Below are 17,916 nucleotides of genomic sequence, written 5' to 3' on the forward strand. Positions count from 1 at the left end.
ACTCTGGGCTAATCTTCCTCAAAAAGAAAAAGAAAAGAACCTTCCTTCAGTGCAGTTGAGTTTAATCTCTCTTCCCTATCGTAACAGCCTGGAATAAAGACTTGCCTTTTGAACGCTGTCTGATAAAATTTTTCTTTGACACACTCATGTAACAGTACAAGGAAGTAAACCTATTGGCAGAATAGCCTTCCTTCTCATAGTCTCTCAAGACCCAGGATAACAAAGCCTTGGCCATTTTCATCATGTGACTCACTAGGTTGCCTTGGGGATCATTTGCATTTCACCTGGTAGGAAAGGAAACAGAGCATGGAGGGCCACTCTGTGTATGCTTTTTATGGACCATGGCTTGGAAGTTATTTACCTTACTTCTGCCTACTCACGTGGCCATACCTAACTGCGAAGGAGGCTGTGAAATGGTCTCTCAGTGCGTAGCTATTTCCCTCCTACAACTCTGTATAGTGAATGGGGTAGCGCAGCTGAAAGGGAAGCCGTGAGCCATTTCTGTCACACTAACTAAGACAGTCATAATGCTTTCCAGTTTTAGAGTGTCTTTTAAATATATTACTTAATTTGATTCTTTTAATAATCTTGTAGCATAAAAAATGCTGATTTCTTTCTTATGCCAGTTTTGCAGATGAAGAAAAAATCATGAAACATATGACTTGATGAGAAACAGATCTAGGTAGTGGTAGAGATAAGATTCACATTCAAATCTTTAAATTTCAAGTTAGGAACTACTTCCATGATAGATATATTGCATTAATTTTCCAAGAGAGACATTTATTTAAGCATATCTTATTTTCTTTAACATAGGTTTAGTGAGGACAGAAATGGAAGATTTAGGGGAACAGAATATTCAACCCAAAGATTTTTAATATAAATTTGAGATTCTAAACACCTCATTTTAAGTACTTCCCTAATATTAATTTATTCATTATTCACATACTCACTAACTGAATAAGCACTTGTGTAGTTTCTGCTATATACAAGATACTATGATAGGTGCTGAAATTAAAAAAAAGAAAACTATATGACATTACATCTGCCCTCAGGAGACATAGAATTTCTACAAGGAAGACAGGCTCAGCTAACGTGCAATATAAGTATATGCTTGAGCTGAGTAGGCAGTCTGGAAACAGAGGGCAGGGACAGGTAACAGCCCAGGAGCACTAGGAAAGAGTTCTTGAAGGAGATTTTGTCAGAGGTGGGTTTATATTAAAAAACAAATAGAAGATGGGGGAGGGGGACAGAAAGAGCAAAGACAGGAAGTGAGAAATACTAATGTGTATGAGGGAAAGTCAAGTAGTTCTTTGTTTCTGAAGCTTATAGTTAGTGGAGAAACAAAGTAGAGGACCTTTTGGTTTTATGCAGAGGTTACTGCTTTCGACGAATTTCAAATCTTAGTGGGTACCTAGAGAACTTGTTAAAATGCATATTCCCAGAATGCACTTTTAGTAGTTATAAAATGAACCCAGAAATCTGCATTGTTAACAAGACCCTCACGCCCACCCCAACCCCTCAGGTCATTTTATTTCTGTTGGCCCACAGACCACACTGGCAAAATTTACGAGGATATGGCTGGTCGGTAGCTCCAAGAGTCTCCTGGATAATCTCTCAGGTTCCTGAGAGGTTCCTCAGGGATAAAGGGGTGATTTGGAGCTGTTAGTGAAATATAGATTGTTGCCTCTAATCCTCCCTTTTTAAACAGAGCATGAATGATAAATATAAAGTAGAATATAGTTCATTTATCCAGTTTTATTTTTCTAAGACCTGAAGAAAGTATGTTATAAATAATTTGAGTTGGGGTACTGACTCATTTCTGTGTTACCTTAAGTACAATGTACAAATTCAAAATATCCAGTATGTTTCAAGACCTGTATGAAAGAGTCTAAAGTGCTTCAGACTGTAGTCAGATAAAATTCTCTTGAGTAAAAATGCTAAGGAATTCTAGTGTTCCACAGCAGGAGATGTTCTTTCATCTCAGAAGTGGCACTTAGGTGCTCAGAAGGGAGTTGGGAACCAGAAAGAGCTAGGTTTAGATTGCAGGGGTTTGGCTATAAGTGAATTTAAAAAGAGAACATTCTCACACTTGGTCTGATAGACAGCCTTTCTGCCAACCTCTGCATGATAAAGTCTAGATGCCACAGCAGAGATTATCACACAATGATGGTTCCATTTCTTTCCCTATTTTATTTTATTTTTTTAAGTATAATTTATGGTTATAAGTGTGGTAAGTAACCACCAGCTCTCTCTAACCTCAGCACACTGGATGATGTTTCAAAGAAAGTTATGGGAAGCAAGTTGGATCTGTATCTAGGATAAAAAGAGGAAAAACAAGAACTAAAGGGCCAGGATTGCAGAGAAGCAATCACAGCTCTGGACCTCCTTCCATTTCCATAAACCCTTACTCTCTCTCCCCACACCTAGCTCCAAAGAGATTAGGAGCAAAACCTTGCAGTTTGCTACTAAATCGTTTCCCCTATGTTAGTCCTCCAGGAGACCTGGAATTTAATACTACTTAAATATGTAACTAAAAGAGGGGTTTATTTTTAGATATAAATATGTTTACATGTGTGAACACACATTCTCTCTTTGAGGACCACAAATAAATTCTGATACATGCATCAAATTGTTACTCTAATTGCTCCCTCAAAAGAACTCCCTCCAAAGAGAATGCAGTATCTGTGAATGAGAAGGATTTCCTTTCCTTTTGAGGCTAATTGATATTCAAGAGAAAACCCCTTATCCTCAAAGGGAAAGTTCATCAGACATGCAAGTCCAGTTTTGCCTCCAAACAGTTCTCTAGGGACTTCAGTCCCATCCTATTCACTCAAGGAATGCTCTCAGATATTCCCTTAGGGAATAGGAAGGAGCGTGAGCCATAGTTACGCAGGGAGTTCTCAGTCGAGGGCAAGGAAGTTCTTGCTTCACTGAGCATTTTACGGAACATTCTGAAATTGGTGGAACAAAACCAGAAATTGATTTCTTTTCTTTTTCTTCCCTAATTACTGTGTTTTTCCCCCTAATCACTGCCTTTTTCCCCCTAATTACTGCCTAATTACTCCCTAATATGCACTGCCAAATCTCCCTCTCCTTAAAGAAATGATGGGCAGATCCTTTAACTTTCTCATCACTATCGGTATTAAAAAACTCCGTCCAGTTCAATTTAAAACTCTTACCTTAATCCCTCCACCCATCCACCCAAGGTGCATCTTTGAGCAATGGCCAGAGAGATGGGAAGAAGTGTGCTAATGGAAGACCAGCATTTGTTGATTCATTCTTCCATTCACTTTAGCACTTGTAGCAGAGACGATGTTGTCTCCTCATTCTCAACTTGTCTCCTTCCTCTTCCTTCTAGTTCCTTTTTCCTGTGATGTGTTAGGGCTAGGATGAGGTAGACCATGTTGTCATAGTCCTCTCCTGGCTTTCACTGTTTCCCTCACTAACTCTGATTGGTCCCTGATGCCTTCCATTTGTCAGATATGGAAAACGTTTGTTCTCCGTGAGGAGACTGAATGAGTTCTTTGGAAAGGCCAAGAGTTGGGGAGCGTTGTCTTCCTGCATAATTCCTTGATATAGGAAAAACTCAACTTTTCCAGACACCACCCTTCTCCCATCCCTGGAAGTACATGCTATGGTCTCTGGTTGTTGGGTTTCCTTCACCTGATGGCCAAGCCCAGGCACCTTCTTTGGTATTCATTTGATGCACAGGGAACTCACCTCATTGACTTGCCAAATTATTTGAACTAGACAGCTCTCTCTCTTCAATCTGCCAGCTCTTGCCAATTTTCTTTCTCTTGTTCAATCAGTATAGAAGGCAGAGCAGCAAGCATACTGTATAATCAGATATCCACCTGGGGATTCTAGTTTCTTTTTTTCACAAGCAACTCCATTCTCTGTGAGGGATTCTTTCAGAGCTCTTCCCCTCAACTTGGTTTGAAGAGAAGGAGATTGGCAACCTCCTTCCCTTAGGGAGATAAATGGAAAGCTGAACAACTTTTGATTCCAACTGTTACAGGTAGATAGATAGATGACAGACACATAGAAATATTTCTCAATCTCCCTTACTTTCCTTTTGTTGCTTATATAAGTTGGGAGTGGGATAGCTGAGGTTATGATTGAGTGAGATGAGTCAGAATCCACTTAATAAGCCATGTAGTGGGTTTTGGGACCTCAATTTTTTTTATGGAGGAAGATATTGAAGCTTTTTTCTCCTTAGCTTGGGGTCTCAGTTGCCAATTCCAAAGCAACAGGAAAATTCGCCTCTATAGCTTATTGGTCATGCATTTTGCTCCTATTCTTTTCTTGTCATGGAGGCCCCAATGATATTATATCCAAAATCATTATGAGTTTCCACAAGGAAGGGGCAACTTTTCTGTCAGTTAGTCTTAACTCAGCATCTTGATTAAACCAACAGCTTTGAGCCAATACCATTCACCTGACTCTTCCAATGTATTTCATTAAATGTAATCCTCTTTATCTATAAAGCAGTCCAGTGAATGTATTACATCCTAATTATATTCAAGAACATGACCATGTAATCCAGAAAGCCAATATTCCATTTCCATTTTTGTTGAGGGGATTGCTTTAGATCAAAGAGGTCACTGCTAGCTACAGAGCAAAGGGCATGGGAGAGCCAGGTAAAAAGGAGGAAAGAAGCAGATAGCATAAACGCATCAGAGCCTCTGAGTCCCAGAGGAGAAATGACTATAAGAAACTAATCTGTGGACACAGGAGACCTAAACAATAAACCACTTCTACAGAATTGAATAGGAGCAAGGGCAGAAACAGCGAGATCAGTTAGGAGGCTGTTGCAGTAATCAAGGCCAGAGATAATGGTTGCTGGGAGCAGGATGACAGCAGTGGAGGAAGTAAGAAGTAGATGGGTTTTGAATATATTTCAGAGGTAGAGTTAATGGGTTTGTCTGATGGATTGTGTATGACTATGATAAAAAGAAAGGAGTCGGGAATTATTCCAACAGTTTTGGCCTGAATTACTGGAAGAATGGGGCGCTATTAATGATGGTGGAGAAAGTCTGTGACGGTAGCAGATTTGGAGTGATAAAGGGAGCAGATCGGATCAGCTTTGGACAGGTTAAGGTTGAGATGCCTATTAAACATCCAAGTGGAGATGTTGAGTAGGAAGTTGAATATATGAGTCTGGACTTCAGGACAGAGAACTAGGCTGGAGATGCAAATTTGAGAGATGTCCACACATAGATGTATTTAAAGTTGGAGACTGGATGAAAATTACCAATAGAATAAGCGGAAATAAAGAGGAGAAAATATCGAAGACTTAACTCCAAAACACACACAAATACAGATCACAGAGATGAAGAAAAACCAGAAAGAGACTAAAATGAACCTGAGTAGTATATTTAATAAAATAAAATTTAATAAAGTACACAATTTTTAGACTTGTTTTACTTATTTTTCCATGAATAGTTAAATAATATTATAACTTTAAACTACTAAGGAACATCTGATTTCAAGAAGTAAATGGAATGCATTTCAGATTTTATAACAAAATAATGAATACATTTTAAGCCAACTCTCATTTTTGGTCTGCAAATAAATCCTTCTCATCTTTCAGTCTACATGAGTATAGTTCAGTAGCATTTCTTTTTAAAAAAAATGACATTCAACAATGAATAATAAATCTTCATACCCAGGAACAGTTTCCTTCTGTGACTGCAACAGAGATAGGAGACTTAATTTATGTCCAACTGTCTTGCTTTTTAAAACAGAAAACTCTAGATGACTTAGTGTTCACTGCTTGACACTTAGGAAGAGAACTTTCTTGTTTTATTCTAAGTCTCACGGCATGGTATCTCTTTCAAGTTCTTTTGGGATTCGTTGACTGGTTTATTACTGGCAAATACAGAAGCAGGCATTTATAAAGTAGAAGTGCAACTCAGAGAGTAGCTTGAAAAGAGATGTCAAAAACTTTCTCTCTCTCTCTTTTTTTCCCCCAAACCAATGCATAATTTCTTATAAAGCGGTGGAGAATTGTATCTACCAAGCTTCCAAGGAGATAGAATCTCAACTGAAAACTATTAGAATGGGATGAACTAAATTTTCCTAGGGGTGGAGTACAGTAGAGTGAGTAGGTCTTGTGTTAATCTGAGGCTTAAATATGGAGGAGAGTGGCTGCATAAATGTGAACAAGGACGTGGGACTGAGACAGGGAAAATAGGAAGGGAGAGAACAGCTTAGTGATGACAGGACTGTGTGTGTAAGCATGAGAGAAAAAATGATGATGACGATGATGATGATATGATGATGATGATTTTTACATGTAACAGCTACCTTGAATGGAAGACGGAGAAGAGGTGGCCTAGGAAGATATTTGGAAAGCTTTCTGTTTACTGCACTGTATAAAACTTTTGCATCCCAACTCTTAAAGACAAACAAAGTTAAAGTCTCTATTATTTATTAATGCTTCTTGAATAACTTTGGTATATTTTTTGAGTCTGCCTGAATCAAACCATACCACATTAGCAGCTAAATTATTAGAAAAACCGTAGTGCCAAATGGTGAAAAAGAATTAGACATGAGCATAAATGCAAAGTCAAAAGGACATTGTAGAGACTACTCTTAGATTGAAATGACAATCTGAGGGAGAATGCACAATTCAGGATACAATGTTCTAGCTAGACTCTAGGTGCTAGAAGATTGGACTTGAGCAGTGTCACACACGTTACACAAATTCACAAAAAAAAGAGGAACTCAATAAATTTTTTCATAAAAGAACTATCTGTAATATGGTTCTTGGGTAAGTTCAAAGGACATCCAATTTCTTGAGACATTGGGATGCTCTATCAAAAGGGAGACAGGTTGGTATATGGCTTCTGACCTGCTCATTGGCCTAGGATAATCCCCAAGGGATTGGTTGCCACTGTTGGATTTCCAATTAAAGTGATGTTAGTAACCACTAGTTCAAGCCATTTTCCTCCTGAAAAATTTTCTTTCCTAATGTGCAGGAAGGGACTGTTATGGGCTAATGGGAACACTGTTGTCAACTGTCAATATCATTCTTATATTATTTATTATTACTGTAGTTGTTGTTAAACAGAGAAATGTTTATCTGCAACTATGTCTCTATAAAAAGTGCGAAATCACAACTCTTCCTTAGGAGGGTAGTCTGTTTTATTCAACCCACCTAATTCATTTCTGTTACTGCTTTGCTCCTGGAAGCATCTGAGATATGACTCCTGATCTGCAGCACTGGGCATTAGGCTATTTGTAGACTCAGATTCATCAAAACTTCCATCTAATGGCACTCAGCCTCACCATGCTGGAGGACATAAATATCGAGATGTATTCGAGCTGAGTGCAAATGATGGAATGACATGTTCCGGATATGTGGTAAACTCATAGGAATGGTTAAAGGCACACACTCTCCAAGAAAAGGTTTAAATAGATGAGAGGACCAGAAGCATGTAACAAGTTCATGGCAGAATGGCCTTATAGGCAATTTACCAAATAACCCTCAATCCCTACTACAAAGGGTCTCATGAATCTGGTGAAGCAAATCAAAGCTGAGAAAAATGAGTTAATTATGGCTGTGCTTAAGAAAGAAGGTCACAGACAAAATAGACTTTAAATTAAAAATGGTAAAAAGAGACAGTGAAGAAAGAAGGCCAAATAATGAGGCTCAGATCATCTGAAGTATGGACAATAAGGCCAGTATGTCTCAGCCCTTTGGAGTTGGCCCTTGGATAGGCAGAATATAGATGGGCAGAGACTAGGGGGTTTCCCAAAACTCAGTAAGTAAACTTCTCTGAGTGGTTCAGATATTAGACCTTAAAATTTGCCTACTAGATGTCAGTATTGGTCATAAGGAAAATTGGTCATAAGGAAAATGCTGGTGACTAAAACCCCTCCGGGATTCTGCTGTGTCAGAAAAAGATTCCAGGATTTGAGGGTCAGGGATGGCTCTAGTTTGCATTACTTGGTGAAATAAAAGAAATACAGTTGCCCACAATTCCCTTGAAAAAAATCATTAAATAAAAGCATCATCTTACCCAAGTTTCAGGAGATACAGACACACACACAGGTGAAGAGAGAAACAAATCCAAATGCAGTTATCTCATGCCCCATTCTCCTCCTTTCCAAACTTCCTAGCACGTAGGCTGGCGGAAGGGACTTTTAAGGACATGATCCAAGTGAGCCTGGCAATGCCCTTCGAGTCCCCTGAAAGGAATTTTGGTCATATTATGTGAAAAGAAAAGCATGTGGAAAGAAGGAATTCCAAAGAGGAAGTTTCTCATGAGAAAACTGCAATTCCTGAGGGCTGAATTTAGTGCCCAACAGGGTGCTTGGGCTGTGTGGAACAGAAAAATAAATGAATGTGAGGGCAGCAGGGTCATGAGGGGACCACAGGGCAAGAAAGGGAGAGTGTTTATGCAACTGCAATGAGTGGGAAACTGGTGGAGAGAGAGAAAAAAAGAGCTTTTTTGGAAAGCTTTCTGGGTGGCACACCATAAAAATCCCTGTTTCAGCCCATTAAAGGACACCTATGATATCCATCTACACTATTCTTCGTGGCTTTCGAATGTATCTTTGAAGGAGACACCATGCAGAGACTGGCCCTAGATAAAGCCAGTTATATCCAGGCTACAGTCTAGGTGTCGGTGAAGGAGTCATTGATTGTCACTAAATTGAGTGAGGCTCACAGTGGTAGAATTCAAAGTGCATGATTTCAATGCTGATTATAGTAATTAACGAATTTTGTTTTCCATTAGCAAAATTGAATGATCACAAGACTTTCAAAAGCATCTAATCTTTCTTCCTCATGAGGAAATTTGATCAATCCATTCTAGAGAAAGAGGTTCAAGTTTTCACAAAGAGAGCCTAAATCTATCCTTAGTTAATGCACCAGTGCTGAACTTCAGGTCAGTGAATGAAATGCCTAACCCAATTCTGTTCAACAATTGTATTTAAGCTATCTGAAATGAATCTAAGTTCAGCTGTGGAACAGAACTGCCACACATTATGATCTCATTTCTCCCTTTTGGTCTGAACAATCCTTATTCAAGGACCATGGGAGATAAAAAGTTTCCTTTACCTTTTCTCAAAGATTTTGCACATTTTTAAGGTTGAAGACTGGTTAACATGGGTGGATCCCTAATTTGCCTATATGCCTAAACTTCTAGACAATTGCGATAGAAGGGAGTTGGGGGGAGAAGGCAATCTTTAAGTGGGTTGAAGCCTGGATTTTCTTATCAAAACATTTTATACTGACTTCCCTTGTTCTATAAAGTCTGATTAAGAGAAATACCTTTCTACTTTCTAATTTTAACATACAGCAATCCATACACAGAAGCAACTTTTAACAAAGTACTTGATTTTGGGATGTTTTGTGTGAAGACAATGAAATATAACTGGAAAGTTATTTGTACTAACTAGAATATATATTCATATTTCATCTATATAAAATGTTTAATATGATTATACTAAAAAGTTTTAGCTAAATTATTAAGCATATACAGGAGGCTGTGATAGTGCCCTAAAAGATAAACTGTAATAAATAATAAACAGAACTTTTCTGTCAAAATGTGGAAGGTATAAAGAATGAAGAAGATAGGCAAAGTGGGCTCCCAGACACAGTTCTTTGTGTAAGTGGCAGTGGCTGTATGGCAGCTTAGGGGATGGAAGAGGGAGGGAAATGATTAAAAAATAAATAAAAAGCTTAGGAAAAGAAAAAATTAGCTTCCCTCAGCTAGTCTCAGGCTTTTGTTGTTAATACCTAAATAGAATTGAGGCAGAACTAAAGAAAATCTTTACAAATCTTAACTAGAGTCTAAGAAATCAAACCCACCAGAGTTAGTTACAGGGCATTTGACAGTAGTCTACTTTATTGCATGGAAACTGGTTCAAAACATGGCCAGGGATATGGCAGGTAACTTGGGGAGCATCATGGTAAGACTGCTTCCAGCTCAGTCTCATTCTGCCTTCCCTGGATCCAACGTTATACTTTGGTGATGTTCCCACCTTGGTGTTGGATCCAGAAATTGGCAGGCGAGCCAACTGCATGTAAGTTCACTCACAGATGCAGGAAAAACTTCATCAAGTTCTTTTTAGGATGTCTGGAGGGCCTCTTGTCCTGTGCCAAATTAGACTCCCGAATATTTTGTTTTACTTATTTTTAAAAGTAAATGTCATTCATTTTTCACAAAGAAAAATTTCACTAAAATTGCTCTTTCTAAGCAGCGATTCAAAAAGTGATTTGTTGATGTCAACGTAATTATTTTTACCTCCCCACATGCAGTTAGGCACCAAGCAGCTCCTCAACCGACACCCTAATTGGGCAAGTGAGGCTCCAACAAGATAACAATTACCTGGAGGTGGTCTCTGTGTCTGTCACTGGAACTGTAAGCAACTCCCAGTGCAGAGGAGGGAGAGGCTCAGATCATATCACCTTTGAGCTCAAGTGACTTCCCATTGGCCACAGGATAATCTGAATCTGTTTAGCATTGTTTACAAAGCATTTCCTGCTTTGCACCCCTCTGGTCATTCATCAAACCCTGTCCCTCAATCCTAAACTCCAGTCAGACTGAACCAGTGCTGTTTCTTCCACCTGAAACAAAATTTCTCTCATCTCCTACTTTTCCTTCAAATACTGCGGTAGGCTTTCCTGACTGATTCCCCAAGTCTGAGTCAGGAACTACAGTGAAAAGAATGAATGAGCTCAGGGACAAAGAATGATGGAAAAAATTGAACACTGCTTTCCATTCTTCCCTTTTTATTTCAGTCCTTTTTTGTGCAACTCTATTATGTTTTTTAAACATAATAGCATAGTTATAACCATTGCCAGGGATGTTTGAAAAGGAACACTGAAGTCATCCAGTTCGGCCCCTGAGAAAGCAATTAGAAGAGGAGGGAGGTGCTAAGTGAAGGGGTAACGGGAAAACAATTGCATGGTCTGGATTAGTTCATCATGAGACATTATGCAAACGTTCAACTCAGTGAAACTCAGCATTTATAGGTAACGTCTGTATTATTTAAATGGGCTATGCTTCCAAAAAGTATATATTAAGTATTCTCAATTTATCAGCTAGAAATTGAGAAAACAAAGGTTCCATTGTCAGTTTGGGCACAGGTAAGAAGAAAATCAGGAAAGCAAGAAAAACAAGAAACCATTTAAAATGATCGCCTAATCATTACATGATGATCTGTTAAAGGGTGTTTCATGGTTTCAGTTCATCTAATTCTTAGTAAAAATTCTTCTATATATTTTTTAATAAAATAGATATGTAACTTTAGGCACTAGAGTGGCAGAAGAAAAGCAGAGTTCAGAAGGTTAATTTCTAACTGTGGCAATTCTAAATAAAGTGCCCCACCAATACACACACATTCCTATAGATTCTAAGTTGATACACTATATACTTGATATATTTTAATTTTAAGAATGATTGTCCTTCCTTCTTACCAATATAATTTGTGACTTTATGTAACAGTATATATTCAAAGATAGATACTTCCAAACATTTTATATATATTATACGCATATATATTGTCCTGAACTTTCTTGACTACATTTTATTGGGCAAATCAAAACTGAAAAAAAGTTGTTCAGAACTATGCCTACAAAAATTATACATTTTAAATAATGGCTGCTTCAGCACAACTTTATTTACTGCAATTAATAATAAACACATTTTTCAAAATTAAGTTAAAATACTAAAAAAAAACGATGGAAACCATAAAGTGTATTAAACTATAACTATGAAGTATACTAAAGAGAATTTGCATATGCAACCAATATTTACCGTTTATTAATGTGTATCTTTTAATAAGAGCTCTTTTTAAAGGGAGCTTCTAAAAGGTTTCTAAAATATTATTTTCACATAAAAAATTAAAAGTGTAATTGCTTAAATATACATGTCTAATGTATAATACTAAATAATATTTTAAGATAAAGATTACAGCAGTCCTGGTAAAACAATGCATTTCCTGTTGTGGTTTCTAGTGCATAAAGATGATGGGGTTATATTTTTCACTGACCATTGCACTTACCTCCACATCTTGGAATTGGTCCACTCCACATTACTTTTCCATCCATAAGAATACACGTAATTGTTTCTGTTCCCTGGGTTTTAATAAATCCTTCTTCACAAATAACTGAAATCGAACTTCCTAATTGAAAGTTGTCCCCAAACCGCCGTGCATTGATTGGTATTCCAGGATCAGGACATTCATTATGTCCAAACGCTTGAGAACAGCAAACAAACAAAAAGATAAACAAGCATTATGAGAGACCCTTGCGTATTTGGAGTGAGAAAAAGTGATTTTCAAAAAGCTTATGTTTATTTCTAGAAAAGTCTTTACTTATTTAAAAAAAAATTGGAAGCTCTCCTCTGACGATAACTGATTGCCTGTGACATGTAACAGATGTGACTGTTTTAAAATATGAATTATACTGTAAGATTACAAGATTTCAAAATAGAATTGTTTCTGCTTATTTCTGGAGACCATTAGGTTTAGTCTATGCAAAAATGGCCAGTAACAGCTAGTCAGAATTCCGATTAATACGAACACAGAGCAGGCTTATTATATCCCATTGCAAACTTTTCTTGTGATTCACTGTTTGGAATGGAGAGATAATCTCGTTGTGAGTATTAAAGTGAAATGTTTTAATCTAGTATGAAAGTCTTACAATTTCTTTATAATTTTCAATAGATCGTCTGTTTCTGCTGTCTAGGAAAAGGGAAGAGAGCTAACGTTTTTGCAATTACTAAGTTCTAGGCATTGTGATAGGAGCTTTAGAAATGTTACTATCTCATTTAACATTTACAACAGCCTGATGAGCAAATTATGGCCATTCACTCTCAAGAGTAATGTGAGATTCAGAAAAAGTTAAGTAGCTTGCCTCAGGTCATAGAGACAACATTGAAATGTTTCCCCAGGTCTAGCTTTTAATTTTTTCTCAACAACATATTGTATCTTGGATTATTTGTTTCATGTCTCTCTAGAGAATGTGAATTCTTCAGTTCAGGGCCACTATATAATTTTACCTTGTGTCTCCCACGGCGTATATTTAGCCCAGTCCTAGAAAGTAGCAGATGTGTAGTAACAATGCGCTTACTTGAATTTCTCATAGATTATAGATTACATGAACCCTACAAATTTTTCTCTTTATTCAACTGGATGACCAAATATGCACTACAAATGTTGAAATTAGTAAAGTATAAATGGAATATCTGAAGCAGCAAAGTCTAAAAATGTAAAACATTTTATGAGGTATTTACAAGTTAATATTTTTATATTCATACTGCATGAGTACATCATGAGTTATTTTAAATTTTCTTACTAATCCCCACTTTGACATTGTCTATAAATTATATAATTTTATTATCCATTCTCCTCATTTTTAAGTTAAAAACTACCTCATTAAATATTAAGGTAAATTCTAAAATAGATAAAATATATTTTGTAGGTAAAACTACTTCTAATCACTGTTTTCTGTTGTGCTTTTAAAAACTTCAATTTTGATTAAACCTAGTTGCTCCTACATATAATGCCTGTGATATTTTTTCAGAAAAAAAAGAATTTCAATAGTAAGCATTAAATATAAAAATTTGCGTATGGTGCATTAAATTATTTACTAGAGAAACAGAAAAGGAACAAGGAGGCATATTTCCATAATACCTTGAAGGTACCATAAACATCAAAGTTAAAAATATTGTGCATTTAAAACCAAATAAAAATTGTAAATAGATAAGTGCATATATGTATCTATCTTTTACATATATTTGAAATATTTTAAAAAGGACTTTCAGGTAAAATAACCATTTTATACAGCAAGTCTCTATGACACCTGTCAAAGCTAAGCTGACTTTAATGATGTGCAATTACATGTTGACAACTTATTAGTGACAGTATTCAGCACTAGTGACACTGAAAAGACAATAATAACTGCATTTTGTCACTAACTGCCAAAGCTCAGCATTGAACGAGCAGGGGCAGGGGTGAGCGGTGCAATTCTTTTTTAAAGAGCAGGAAACTAAATCCTCTTGTTAATGACGCAAATATTAACTCATCAAGTCGAACAAAATCTGACAGCATGTGGTAGTTTCAAGGAAAAACAATACAAATCGCTGGTATTCTATGGCTTCGTGTAGAACATCTGGCAAGCAGGAGCACTAGTATGTAAGCATATTAACCTACTAAGATATTTTCTCCTTTATGTGATTCATCTTTTTGCTATCTTTATGCATGCTTTTTTGCAGAAAACTAATATTCATCCTTTTGAAATACAAAAAATGAGTGATAGACAATAGCTAAATAACCTCAAAGAAATCGCAAATCTAGAGCAATAAAAAGACACAATGATATAATATGTCAAGGTAACACAAGTAAACAATAATAATGTTTATCAAGATTTATTAGGTACCATATAGTCTATACTAAATCATTTATATGCATCACCTAATTTACTCCTTACAGAGACCCAATATGATTTTACCAATTAGGACACTGAGCCTCAGTTATTAAACTCAAAAATGTAGCAAATTGTATAGTTTTACTTTAGACCTAAGATTCTCAATCACTAAGATATTTTTCCCCCATGGAGGCTTTGCTAAGTCAGCTCAGTTGTCTGCTGCTCCTAAATTACCGATTTCCTTCTTTGTGATGCTTCTGTAGCCTTGTGAATTTTGTCTTTGGATTTATAACTCTGTGCTGTCATTATTTGTTTAAAGTCCTCTATTGGTTTATGAACATCTTGAAGGAAAGATGCATCTCCCTTATGTTTGCATACCAATAATGAAGCAAGGTATGTGATGTATCGTACGTTTGAGCTTATGCTTATAAGATTTAATAGAATAAGCTAACATATTGGCCAATATAATAATATTTGAAACATATTCCCTTATTACCAGGCCTCTCACAAACAAAGAGAAATGACACAATGGGGAGTAAAATATGGTTGGAAACCCAGGACTAAATGACCGTTCCTGATACAATTATGTACAGTCATGTGTTGCTTAACAACAGGGACATGCTAGGAGAAATGTGTTCTTAGGCGACTTCGTCATTGTGCGAACACGATAGTGTGCTTACACAACCTAGATGGTATAGCCTACAACACACCTAGCTATATGTCCTAATCTTATGGGACAACCTTCTTATATGCAGTCTGTTGCTGACCAAAATATTATTTAGCACATGACTGTGTATGACTTGTCTAAGTTTCCTTATCTATGGAACAAGAGAGTTTGCATGGTTCTTTTCTGGCTCTACTTTGTAGAAATATGTTATATGGAAAAAATAACCTTACTGTTATAAGTGATGTTAAAGCCACGTCCTGACATTGAGTGGTCAGCTTGAAATTCCAATCGCAGTATATGACTATTACTAGTAAGATGAGAAGGCACCTCAGCCCCAGTAAAGGTTCCAAGAATTGGGGAGTCTGGAGAGTCACCATCTTTAACGGCAAGGAAGTCAAACTGGGATTCCAGATCAAAGTCATTAAAGGACAGGTGTATCCGACTTCCTGGATCAGAGATTATTGTCCAGATGCAGTTTAAATTATTTCCATACCCTTCTGGGTAATCAGGAGAAAGGACTGTTCCCATTGGTGCAGTAAAGTTAGAGAGGCAAGGAACTGTTAAAATAAGAAGATTATAAAATACAATAAATTTTCAAAAGTAATATTTTACCTTATTTTGCCACATCCTACAATTATAGTAATCAGTTAGCAGTTTCAGAAAATAATATTAAACAATATAAATTATCTTATAAAACACACAAAAATGTTACCATTTTCACATATTAGAAAAGGCAACTGGTACTCTGGATGCCTGTATGCTTAAATATTCACAAAACATAATTGGAATAAATAACAGCAATTTATTTTGATATTTATCATGTTCGTGTTAAAATGCTGTGCAAAGCTTTTGTTTCAGTGCTTAAAAAAGAATATTGGAGAAATATTTAGAGATTTCCATAGAAAATAATAATGCTCATAAAATGACTGAAGAAAAAAAAATACTTTGTGGATATTAACAGAACTGGGATGATGTAGCCCAGAGAAAACTTGGAGTGAGGGTGGTGACAAGGTGAGTTTCATTGCTACCATGGCCACGGGATGCTCTGATAGTTTAGGAAACAGATAAGGAGATGAGCTAAATTTTATAATAGCCGCCACTAGTAGCTAACACTGGAAAAACAATTAAACTCTCACATTAGACTAAAATGAAGTTTTTTTCCTCTTCCAGTTTTATTTTTTTTTAACTTTTAAAAACATCTGACTTAAAAGTTCACATAAAACATTTAGAAAGCAGAAGAAAGATAAAGAAACAGAAAAGTAAATGATCTACCACACAGAGGAAATCATAGTTAAAATAACGATGCATTTTCTTCTGGTGGTTTCTATTATATATTTTTAATAAAATTGAATTCACACTATTTTGCACCAAATTTTATTTACACAAGGTATAAACTTTAAGCCTCAAAATATTTTGCTAAATTTCTGCCTAGAAAAATTGTATTAACTTATACTGAAATATAACAAAACACATTAAAGAGTACAACATACCCAACATCATAAAATATTGTGATTTTTTTACTTTTCTTATTTGGTAAGAAAATGGCATCTCATTATATTAATTTGCAGTTCTTTGCTTACTAGTGAAGTTGAAGATTTCTCATATGTTTCTTAGATCTCTGTATTTTCTCTCTTTCTGGAATTATCTGCTGATCACTTAAGATTATCAATTTTTAGTTTACAGTATTCATATAATATCACAATTCATAAACATTCATACATTATTTTGCTAATAATATTTTAGTATAAATAATTTGTTTTGAGTATTAAAAATTGTAATGTGTTTTTTATTTTTTACTTTGCTTTTAAGTTTAGATCTTTTATTAACATTCAGAAATTAGACCAATATCTATCTATCTACACGAATATAAGGAAAAATATACAGTTATATCTACACATATATGTAGAATATATAAAATGTCAAATAATTATACTTTTATGATTATATATAATTTACATGTAATTATAATATACATATACATTTATATATATAATTCTTATTGTTTTTTATACATACTTTATAATAATTTCTTTTTCTGTGTGGAATGATGTTAGAGTTAAAACCAGAGCTTGGAAACTGACAGCCATTATTGGGTTGAATCCAGATTGCAAATGTGTGATTTTTTTCTTATGCCCCCACAAAAAAGTTGAAATCCCATTTTTAACACATCATCTTTCACATTTGAGGAGAAAAACATATGGAGTTCTAGCTGCTCTTGAAAAATCACTGCACCCAGTTCCCTATCACTTCCATAATAGGTGCACCCATGCTTCGTCCTGTTCCTTCCTCATGCTTTTACGCGCCTGCATCCTGCAATCATTTGATTCTATAATCCTTGATCTAAATTAACGGTCAGAAAACTTTTTCTGTAAAGGGACAGAGAGTAAATGCTTTGGCTTTACAAGCCACGTGGTCTCTTTTGCAACTTCTTACTTGTCCACTGTAACAGGAAAGCAGCCATGGACAATAGATAAATGAAAGTACATGGTTATGTTCCAAGAAAACTTTATTTACAAAACTAGGCTTCAGGCTAGATTTTCCCCACAGAATTTAGTTTGCCAGTCTCTAAAATGATCTCCACCTGGGTAAACGGCTGACCAAACTCTGCCATGCTAATTTCCCCCAACGGCTAGATAGGTAGATGTCTATATAACATTCTAAACACTTAATTATATTAGATGAAGTTTTTATGTAACTTCCTTTCACCCAGTGTTATATTTCTGTGGGTATCATGATAATTTTATGGTAATAACAATATTATGCTTTCTTATCCACATAAGTACTTTGCTTTTAAAAAATTCTCATATCTATTCTTGCTTGTTTTTTTACCTAGCTTTATATCAGTACAGTAGGTCAAGCTCCC

The 17,916-nt window shown here is 35.9% G+C and overlaps 1 protein-coding gene across 5 annotated transcripts in view; it reads right to left on the reverse strand.

The window, feature by feature from the left end:
• Positions 1 to 17,916, reverse strand: part of CSMD3 (CUB and Sushi multiple domains 3) — a 1,176,027-nt gene that overhangs the window by 399,439 nt on the left and 758,672 nt on the right. For all 5 annotated transcript variants that reach the window (XM_044781000.2, XM_014843283.3, XM_070481504.1 and 2 more), the window contains 2 exons: positions 15,284 to 15,610; positions 12,022 to 12,216 (listed from right to left, as the gene is read on the reverse strand). In XM_044781000.2, coding sequence (XP_044636935.2) covers positions 12,022 to 12,216; positions 15,284 to 15,610 — 522 coding nt within the window. The remainder of the gene's footprint in view (positions 1 to 12,021; positions 12,217 to 15,283; positions 15,611 to 17,916) is intronic.

The sequence above is a fragment of the Equus asinus genome, chromosome 12 (genome assembly GCF_041296235.1).
Source record: "Equus asinus isolate D_3611 breed Donkey chromosome 12, EquAss-T2T_v2, whole genome shotgun sequence".
NCBI lineage: Eukaryota > Metazoa > Chordata > Mammalia > Perissodactyla > Equidae > Equus > Equus asinus.